General features: G+C 34.7%; 1 protein-coding gene across 1 annotated transcript; it reads right to left on the reverse strand.

The window, feature by feature from the left end:
- Nucleotides 1-2140: 2140 nt before the first annotated feature.
- Nucleotides 2141-3076, reverse strand: LOC114723332 (uncharacterized). The gene has a single exon (XM_028909527.1). It carries the CDS (start codon nt 3074-3076, stop codon nt 2141-2143), a length of 936 nt encoding a protein of 311 aa, XP_028765360.1.
- Between the last annotated feature and the right edge of the window lie 8530 nt (nt 3077-11606).

Here is an 11606-nt window from a genome sequence, read left to right on the forward strand (position 1 = left end):
TGCTTCGTTCACAATAATGATATTGTCCTGTATATTTCTTCCTGGGACGAAGCTTACTTGAAATGGGGAAACTGCCTCCTTCATCGCCTCTTTCATTCTCTCTACAATCAACTTGGAGATGCATTTGTATAGGACGTTGCACAATGAGATTGGTCTTGGCTGTCCAACTTTCTCAGGTTGGTCAACTTTAGGAATCAGTGTGATTAACGTCTGGTTCACTTCACACACCCTTTGAGGTTCGTTCCATAAGCGTTTTACTGAATCACATATGCTATTCCCAATTATACTCCAGTTCTTTTGAAAAAAGAGTGCCGGGAAACCATCTTCTCCTGGGGCTTTCAGGCTTCCTATGGAAAAGATTGCCTTGCGGATATCCTCATTGTTGATTTCTTTTTTCAAGACAGCTTGAGTCTCTGCCTTCATTAGAGGCCACGAGTGCACTGTTTGGTGCCACTCTCTTTCCTCATTTTCTTCTGTGAAGAGTTTTTTGAAGGCTTCATTGATCATCTGCCCTACCTCTTCCTTTCCTTCTACCCATTTGCCGTTTGCATCTTTTAGACAGGTCACTCTATTTCTTCTTCTTCTAATGTTTGTCTTAGTATGATAGTACCTTGTGTTTCTATCCCCATCTTGTAGCCATTGGGTTCTCGCTTTCTGGAACCAAAGTAACTCTTCTTGCTCCAACACTTCACGCAACTCAATTCTAAGCTCTTTTTCCAGCCACTCTAATCTTTTGCAATTTCGATTCTGGAGAGCTTTTTCAATTCCCTCTATTCTTCTTTCCAGCTCTTTTTTCCTTTTTGCTATATGCCCGAAAACTTCTACATTCCATACTTTTAGATGCTCTTCCATCTCTCCCAGAGCTTTCCAACTCTCCGTGTTATGGTTCCACTTTTCCTTGATTACTCTAGGAAAGTCTTTGTGTTTACACCAGGCTGCTTCGAACCGAAAAGGCCTATTCTTTCTATTTCCCCTGTTCACTGTTAAAGCTATCAACAAGGGGTGGTGGTTAGATTCCAGTCTTGGGCCAACTTTCACTACAGCTTCACTGAACTGATTCCTCCAAGACGTGTTACATAATGCCCGGTCCAGCCTTTTATAAAGTCTATTTCCAAACTGAGTTATTGGGCCTTTCCAAGGGAACTTGGGCCCTTCTGCTCCCATCTCTAACAGTCTACATCTTTCAATGTTCTCATTAAATCTGGCCATCCTTCTTGCGTCCCCACTCCCTCCTCCTCTCTGTTCTTCGTGGGTCCTAATGTCATTAAAGTCTCCCGCAACAAGCCAAGGCTTGTCCATTTTCTTGCTGATTTCTATTAATTTTTCCCAGAGTATTTTCCTCTCCATCTCTTTGGGGCTTGCATACGTTGCTGTGAAGATCCACTCTTCTTTACCCATACCTTCCACTTGACAATGAAGGAATTGTTTATCTGATTGAAGCACTCTTATACGAATCTCATCATCTTTCCAAAGTACCCAAATCCCACCAGACATTCCTTGGGCTTCTACCACAGCTTGGTACTTGAAACCCATCTTTCGGATCACTTTTTGAGCATTCTCTCCGCTACATCTTGTCTCAACTAATACTACTATTCGAGGTTTAAACCTCCTTGTCACTTCTTTTAGGGCGATACCGAAATCTTTTCCGGCGGCCCCTCGCACATTCCATACTAGAATCATTAAGACTTGAAGCTAATCACGACTAGCTTAGCTCAATTCGACACTGTCATGTGCCCAACTCCTCCTTTCGGCTCCACTCTATTATTCTCTTTCAGCTGCTCATCACATATTATTTTTTCCACGTTCGACAAACTCAAGTAGCCTGTAACCTCATTTGGGTCAGGTGGTTCCGCATAATCTATCAGGGGGTTCTCCCCACCTGTCTGCGGTAGGCTTTCAAGAAAATTCTCCATTATGTGGGCTTCTATCTCCATTCCCTCACTGTTTCCCTGTTGCCCATTCTCCTCTCGTTGCTCTAGCATTACTTCAGTTCTCTCCTTTTCTGGCCCATTTTTCAGCTCCTCATCCTGGCCCATTATAATGTCCCTCGTTCTGTTTTTGTTTTGGGCCTCCCCCTTTTGAGAGTTCCTTTGATTTTTATTTCCCCCCTTTGACTCCCTTAACGTACTCGCAACTGGATTCATTGAAGCGTCACCAATCTTTTCCTCCACCTTTTTCGCTTTACCATAACCCTCTTTTTTCCTACTCGCCGCTCTATTTTTCCCCCTTCTTCTGCTTTCTTTTTCTCATTTGAGGTATCCTTCAGAGCTCTTCTCTCCGTACTCTCCTGATTTCGTTCCATCTCTGCCACTGGCTCATCTTCTAAGACAGCAAATCTGGACTCACTGCTTGTTTTTCCGTCTCTTCGGCCGCCTCTACTCTGACCCACCTCTATCTTGTCAGTCCTAGGTACCCCTTTTCTTCCTTTTCTCGAGTTCTGTACCACCATCCACCCTCCATACACCGCCGATTGCTCCTCCTTACTTTTCCGGCTGTGTTCTCCTGCTCCGGTACTCTTCTCAGTTTCCTTCTCTTTTGCTTTTGTCGTCTCTCTCTCGGATGATGGTTTTGCTGGGCAGTGGTCAGCATCGTGCCCAAATTTTCCATAGTGAAAGCATATGAGGTGCAGTCCCTCGTATTCTATTCTGAGCTTATTCCCATCTATACTATAAGCCGATAAGAGGGGAACATTCAGGTCAATCTCCACACACAAACGGGCATACATGGTTCTTGCTCTTGTTAAGGTCATTTCATCAACCTTAATAGGCGTACCTATTTGGCTCCCCAGGTTGTAGAAGAATTTTTTATCATAGTAGTCCCCAGGTAAACCAGGAAGCCGGACCCAGGCTGTGACTTTTTGAATTTTTTCATTCCAGGGGTTGAAATTGCTTTTCCATGTTTGTACCGTGAGGTAATGGTTTTGAATTAGCCAGGGGCCACCCTCTAGAGCAAAATAATAGTCATCTATATCTGTAAAAGTAGCAGTCATGTACCCATTACCGATATCGGATAATGTCACAGTCCCTGTCTTTCCCCACATTGCCTGCACTATCCTCCTCATCCTCATGAAACCCATCGAGCCTCCTAGTAACTTCACAATTAGCGTACTCTACCATTTCTTCCCCAGTCTGTTTCTTTCAGCCTCCGAGAAAGTGATCTCTGGGCCTCTTTCAGTATTAACAATGGTGACTCCCTCCTTTAGATCAGCATCATCATACACAAGGAGGCTTCCGTCCCAATCCTCTTCCACATCTTCTCTGTTCTTCTCGCTTTTCTCCTTTTCTTTTCCTGATCTTGGTTTCAGTATCTCCCTATAGGTGATGGGTTCCTGTGCAACCAAGTCTGGAACTTCCATCTCTTCTTCCATCCAGTCCTCGTGTCACGGTTTCAAAACACTATCTCCGGTGAAATTTCCTACTATTTTTTGTAGTTTCCCCCTGTTTTCCAGCAACTCTTTGTCCATTTTTGAAACTTCTCTTTGTTCTTCCAGGTTTTCCCTTATCGCGTTTCTCTCTTCAGTGCTTGGAATGGTACTAGCTCTCCCTTCTGCAACTGTGTGATCTCCCAAAGGACGATCAGGTGGTTGCTTCCGGGACACGGAATCCTCAGCATTCATGTTCACTCTCACAGCTTCTCTCTCTAACTTTCTCTCTCTTTTTTCAAGTGCGGTTGTTAAGATTTGTTTGCGTGTTCTTTCGAATTTGATTGCATTCTCTCTCATCAATTCGATTTCAGCAACTGTGTTTCGTACTCTCTGAAAATTTTTGAACCAATTATTTGAATAAGATAATTTTTCTTCATTTTAATTTGTTGAAGCACTCAACTCACTGATTTTCCAGAGAACTTTAGCTCCTCAAGAGTTCGACTTAGGACATTCACAATTTACTATATATTTGATAAAATTTGATAAGCTCAAGCTATAGAGTTCATCAAAGGTCCCATAACTAGTGTTCATTTCTAGTGTATCTATTTCCAAACGTGTTTACGCGTCATTAAAATTTCCTGCAAGTTTTCACCTATATTTTACAATGTAGATTATGCAGGTCAAATTTAGAGTATTTGATTTGTCAAATATCAAAATATTAAAAAAAAAAAAAAAGAGCTTCTCTACCTCCATTCTATCAATGTATAAAAGTAAAAATGATACCAGATTTAACGTGAAAGCCCTCTGATACCGAGGGTTTCCACTATATCCAAGATCATTACAATCCTTTTCGGAACAGTACACTTTTAAGTAAAAAGATAAGTATAACATGTAAGCACTCCTAAAGTTACAATCGGATTGATGAGTGCGAAATGAATAAAAACTCGACCTCACTTATGATGATTCCACAAAGTGAGTGATATTGCTCTTTTTAATTCTTTTTTGCCAAATATATGCAATCTGAGATTTACAAAAATCAGCTTTTGACCCTGCAAGGAAAAAAAACCAGGAATGTAAAAAAAGTTCAAATTTGTTAGTTACGAATTTGCCATTTTCTCTAAATTTCCCCTCTAATTATACCTGAATAAGAACTTAGGCATCTCGTCATTCTATTCAACTGCCACTTACAGCCTTTAATATAAGACCTTATTTAACTTTTATTTTGGTCCTAAATATAAGACCTCAATCCACTTTATCTCTTATATTTATCCATTTTTTTCCAAGATAGTCTTTCTAATAATAGTAGTTCTAGCCGATAAACTTGATTAGCAAATACTCCCTCCGTTCCTTATTATAAGAGACGAATAACCGAATTACGTTGATAAAAAAAACAGTTAAAATTAGTTAAGAACAATCAATGTGTAAAAAGTATAATCTTTTTTCCAAAAATGCCCTCATTAATAAGGAGAGAGAGCATGAGAGAGAACAATTAAATTATTAAAAGAAAAAGAAGTGGGTGGGAGAGAGAGTGTGAGTTAGAGACAATAAATATGGGTAAAATAGGAAACCAACACAAAAAAGTAGAGATAACTTTTAAGTGTCTCTTATATATAGGAACATGCCATAAGCATCAAATGTCTCTTATAATAAGGAACGGAGGGAGTATATTTTAAGACAGATAACACCTATTTATTACAAATAACTAACTTAACTTATTTTCTTAATCTACTCAAATTAGTCAATTAGCTCTTATATTTAGGACTGGAGGTAGTAATTCATAACTCCATAGAATTAACCTCATGCATGCACGGTATTTTATAGCTAACGAAGCATCTTTATGCAGCATATAAATATTGATTACGGAATGTCACCAAAAAAAAGGCGAAAAATGATTGCGGAAAAAATCAAAAGGGTGTGAGACCTGGAGTTTATTCTCATTTGGCTTCAATCTTCTGAAAGCAAACTGTTGGTTCTCTCGGATGAATACATATTGAAAGAAAGATCTATCAGATTTGAAGTCCGCTAGCTGCAACGGCTTCGCTGGACAGAAATCTGCATAATTTGTTGAGCCCAGTGAATCTTTCTTGCATTTGAGGCCAGTGACTCAAAAACTATCGGAAAAGAGATAAATGGAGAACAAAACGAAATGTAACCAGACACATTGAAACTGTAGATTTCAAATAAGCACATCTAAATATTAGATGGTTTTTTATGGAGTTCAAAATATGTAAGCTTTCAAACTCAAAATTTTAAATTCCTTTGCAAATAATTCATTGCAGCCGTATTCAAATTCAGGATAGGGATGTAGTTTGCTCATCATATTCATCGACTTCTGAAATTGAGCAACAAACTAAAATCATTTAATTAAGAAGACATGGTGATATAATTTGGAACCCAATTTTTCATTAGATAATGTTCTTCAGAATAGGCTTTCATCATAAGTATATACATATTACCAATTTCATATTTCAACTCAATAAGAAAACAACTTACAATGCAGTAGCCATAACTCACAAGATCAATCTGAGCATAGCCATCTTGACCTGAAATTTTCATTGACACCTAAATATTTAGTTATAATTTGATTTTATAAAAATGTTATATTATCCTATGAAATTAGTTGTCAACTGACACTGTCTAAGTTGTCAACAGCTCTACTTGGATTGTTAATACTTATTGTTGAGGTTGTCAATGTATTTTCACATTAAAATTCTACTATAATCCTACTGAGTTTAGTTAAAGTTCTTAATGCCTTTGAAAAGCCTCCCATTTCAGTGTTAAAGTTGTTATATTATACTATTTGATTATAATTTATTCTTATATGGAGGTTATGTGATCCTATAAAATAAGTTATCAACGGATACTGCTTAAGTTGTCAACAGCTTCTCATTAGGTTGTTAATAGTCACCACTGAGGTTGTCAATAGCAATGGCAGAGAAAACGTGAATCGAGAATCTGAAGGGTAGTAATGTTATTTTACAATTAAAATATAATATTCTAAGATCCCTTGAAACCTGCTAGTAATTTTGATATTTTATAAACTTTAGATAAATAAAGTCTACTCTTGAGAAAACCTGTGTGTCGTTTTCCCAAGAATATCTGTCATTTGGGGGTAAGGAACGCGTGACTGTTTGGAAAGGCGGCGTTTGCCGATCCAAAAGGTAGAACTGCCGTATTAGGATTAAATTGCCACATGTGGGCGTCTTCTGACCACAGATCCAAACATGGACTCACAATTATTCCTCTAATTTTATTTTCCTAATTTTAAACGGAAAAGAAAGAATCAATTTTTGGAATAATAATTTTTACCAAAGTCCACGCAATAGACAGGATGTGTATGGCGTGACAATGATTGTGATTTTATGGAGTACACGATCATTATAGTTTTGTCTTGTCTAATTTAATACACAACTATGTAGAGACTAGAGTGATAAAATTGAGTGTTAAAATTAATTAAAATACACTTTTAATTAATTTATTGGGTCCGTTTAATTATTTCCGCACATAATTTTTTTCACAAATAATAATTAACCAAAACTTCTCGATGAGAATATCTAACTATATATCTTCTTTTTTCCAAGGTAATTCTATATCAAATATATAACAAAGCTTTATTATCCATACCTGAATTATAAATAATATGATTTATTTTTTAGATATTTATTTAATCTTTTACTTTTGCTTCATACTTTATATAGAAAATTGTTTTTAAAAAAACATTTCCAATTTTTTATTAGAAAGAATTAGCTTGGTGTTCTAATTTTATTTGATGTCCTGAAAAAGAAAAAAAAGAAAATCAAAACATAGAATTTACTTAAACTTTGCACCTTTTTAGCAGCACATCTAAATCAATCTCATTTAAAAATTTGATATTAAACATATCAACTTTTAGATACAACTAAATAATTTCAATGATTATTATGTTAATTGTTATTTTTCCAACAGAATCTTATGTAGGCGAGCTTTACTTTTCATGTAAACTAGATGTGTGGCAAGTCAGAGATGAAAAAAAGTGATACTCCTTTCATCCTCAATTATAAGAGCCTTTTTTTTTTTTTAATTTGCAATCTCAGAAAATATTTTAGGTTAATTGATATCTAAAGCATTTTTATTTCTTTCAGCCCTTGCATTAAATTTTTAAATTTTTAGAAGAAGAGAGCCATAAGATTTTAATCATTTATTAAGACACATGAAACGTATTCTTTAATTATTCCTGGAAAACTTTGCAAAGAGTTATAACTAGGGACATCAATCCCCATAACATTGGTTCTTAGGCTCTCGAACTGAATTAATTTATGAGAAAATTCCGACGAAGAATTAGGTAATAAATGTGTAAAGGAAAACGAATCCAAATTTGTCGTCCTATACATATGATAAAATCAGGGAGGTTCTTCTTTACCAAAATAAACTCCAATTGGCGTTTATTAAGTCAACGTTGAACGAAAAAAACAAAAATCTATCCAATTATTTAGGTATTGGGTCAATATATTATCATTAATGAAATGACACATAACTATAGATAAATAAATAAATAGATCTATAACAAACTTGTTCATTCACCTAATCAAGCAAAATAATGTCAAATCATGCATTCTATAAGTATAGAGTACAGTTGTTCAAAGTTATTCATGTTAATTATGATTATTAATCATGTTGAAAATATAGTAAGAACTTGTTGACAAAAGATCATGACTTATTTTACAAGTGTATTAAAATTATTAGCACCCCGTCTTTTGTCAAAATAATTAAAATTAATATGCATATATACTTCAATTTATGTGTCAATGCTCAATAGTAATTAATAATCTTGATCTAATAACATTGACAAATATAGTAGAAGTGATATATGTTCATGTGAAACTGAATAGATAATTTAGTACTGTTACCAGTTCTTAATATAAGAACTCGTTTGATTTTTATTTTAATCCTAAATATAAGACTCCAATCCCTTTTGTCTATCATATTTATTTATTTTTTTAAGGTAGTCTTTGTAATAATGATAAGTATAACCAATATATTTGATTAGTAAGCATATTTTAGAAAAGACAATACTCATTTATGACAATTAACTAACCTAACTAATTTTTTTTAATTTGTTCCAATTAGTCAACCAGTTTTTATATTAAAGGGTAAAAGTAGTATAATAGTTTTACTAAGATTACAACTTTGCGAATTGATGATACCTTGTTCTAGATGAGGAAGTAGAAAAAAAAGAAGAAAGAAAGTACTTTCTCCTTCTTCTTTTTAATATTAGAGCTATTTTAACCTAATTTGGATTGATGAAGAAGTTAGGTAAATTAGCTAATTATAACAATTGTTAATCTCTGCAAAATAACCTCGTATAACATTAGATTATTTATTAAGTTAATCGGTTTGAAAAAAATAATAAATATGAAGAACAATGTGAATTGTGATTTTATATTTATGACCAATTTAACCTTCCAATTATATTTTATATTGAATAACTGAGGTAGTAATTCGCTAGAATCCATAAATTTAAATTGTAAACCCAGTACCATGGATTTATTTTAATGTCTTGCGTGAAAAGCGTGCAGCTTAATTACCGGGTACTCTGGCAGTGGGAAGTCGTGCTATTTTAATCAATAGCGTCAAATTTGAGTCTTGATTATAAATACAACTGTATTTTTTTAATTCTTTTTAATATAGTACAACTGTATTTGTAGATAGAGCTTGAATGCCTTTTTGGTCCCAGGCTTAATCAGCTTGATTATTCAACTGTATTAAAAGCGGATGCACCTAGCTAGTGTTATATATGGTCGCAAGTTGATGAAAATCTCACAACCATAGGAGCTTACACCTTTTTTGTTAAAAAAAATTGTAGAAATTAATTATGTGGGGTCCGAGGTAAGTCAGTGGCATATTGTCATGGATTCTATGTTATTATTATTTTATTTGATTAAATAAATTTTGCTAATTATTATTCACCTTGCAAAATACTCACCACGAATGCCATAAATATCATATATGTTAGTTTGTCAATTGCTGTCTCCTCTAAAATTTCCCCACTAATAAATACTAATAGTTTTTGAGCTAGATAAATAATTTACAAAAAGTAAAAAAAATTAGTTATGTTGGTTATTTGTAATAAATAAATCATACATTTTCTAAAATATCCTTATTACTTATGTGCATTGAAATTAACTCTTGATGAAAGTTCTTTAAGATATGCAATCATTATAGAGATTACTTAGGGAGTTAGGAGTAAAATGGATAAGTATTGAAAATAAAATGAATCGTAGTTTTATATTTATAATCAAATTGAGCTTTTCAATTAGCTCTCAAGAATAATGAAAGTAGTATTGACTATTTCATAGCTATGGGAATTAAACTCATAAATACATAAGACTCTTGTATGAAACAAATAAACTTTAGGGCCTGTTTGTTTGATTGGAAGAAAGGAACTCTCTGCTCGTTTGGTTAGAAATTTTGAGGGGAAGGGAGCCAAAATCTTTCCTCTCCTCCTTTACTCATATTTTAGTTCCCCTAACTCGGGATTTTTTTTTTTTTTGTTGAAAGGAGGCCAAAATCTTCCCTCTCCTCCTTCACTATTCTTTTTTTTTTTAGAGATATTCCATTAATGGCATAAAATATATTATTCCAATTTCCGTATAGGCAATGGCTTCGCTGCCCACCCCAATTAAGCTTTCATTCATTTGAGGCCAGTGACTCAACCATCATCAAAGGGATATATGAAGAAAGGAAAACGAAAGGATATTGTCATCAGACAGGTTGAATCTGTTAGATTTCAAATAAGCACATGGAATCACACAAGCGAACTCAATAAACTGTAGATTTCATTGCAACTGAATACAAATTCGGAGTAGGAATGTGGTTTCCTTATCACATTCATCCAATTCTGAAATCGAGCAATAAACGAAAATCAATCAAGAAAAAGAAGACATGATACAATTCTAGAGAGGCTTTCATCATAAGTATATACATATTACCGTTTTCACATTTCAACTCAGTAAGAAAACAACCAACTTACGTGCAGTAAACATAACTCACAGGATTAACCTTAAACATAACACAGGATCAACCTGAACATGGCCATCTTGACCTGCCTTCATATATTGGATCAAGTATGGGCTGGTATGAGCAAGCTCAGGTGTCTGAAAAGTTTCCCTTTCTTTATCCCAAATTGAATACCTGCCAAGTTATAAAAATAATTAACAGATCATGGTTCCTTCAATGTCAAATTAAATATTAATAAAACTTTCAAATTTGAATTGAAACCATGAAATTATGATAATTGAGTAAGAAAAGGATTGAAATTAACTAAAGTAGCAGAGGAAGTGTCAAATTTGGAGTAGGCTGGAGCACTCTTTAGTTGTTCAACAATTTTCGTAAAAACAGAGCAAATACAAATAATCATCAAGTAACCCATTACCTTTTTCAATGTTTTCAAAGTTTTATAATCCACGTAGCTGGACAAAACTAGTTTGAAATTTAAAGAGTGCACAAGCTAGTTGGTCGGCGAACAGTATAGCAATTAATCATCCAGTTAAGTAGCAGCGATGTACCTTGTTCTAAAGATTCATTGAGCAGAGCTTGCTCTGCGAAGCCTTCTCTTTTGAAAATACGATCAGCTGCAATATAATCAAACGTTAATTACTAAGAGGAATGGAGTTTAAAGATTAGGAAGCATTCTAGTAATGAATTCTTATATAAAGATCCTAAATATTATAAGATCTAGTTTGTAGTGCATTGTAATTTTTTTTTTTTTTAATAAAGTAGTTATAGATTTTTTAATTAATGGCATAATAGTTACTTGCGAGTATACCTTTACATGTATGCGATGAAGAGTTTGATTTGATGTCAACCGATCCGTACATTTGGGATGTGAGCAATTTTTGGCCACTCTGCTCCTGTTTCTCTTTCGCACCTTTCCTGTAGAAGTGAAGATGCAAGCAGATCTAGTTTTTCTAAATTAGCAAGGCGATGCATTCCTTCAGGAAATGACTCCAAGTTTGGACAAGCCGCAATGTAGATATGTCGGAGTGAGTGGAGATCACAAATCCACTCAGGTAAAGCCGTGAGGTGATCGCAGAAACTAAAAATGATTGTTTGGAGAGAATGTAGGCAGCGATGGTCTTGACACCCCACATCAACATACTGTGAATCAAGGTAGCAAATCTGCAATCTTTTTAGTGTTGCAGGTAAACTTCGCATATGATGGAATGGTTTCTTTAGACTCGAGAAACTCTCAATAGTAAGATGT

This window comes from Neltuma alba, unplaced genomic scaffold (assembly GCF_004799145.2).
Source record: "Neltuma alba isolate B1F8T4 unplaced genomic scaffold, ASM479914v2 tig00012135_pilon, whole genome shotgun sequence".
Lineage (NCBI taxonomy): Eukaryota > Viridiplantae > Streptophyta > Magnoliopsida > Fabales > Fabaceae > Neltuma > Neltuma alba.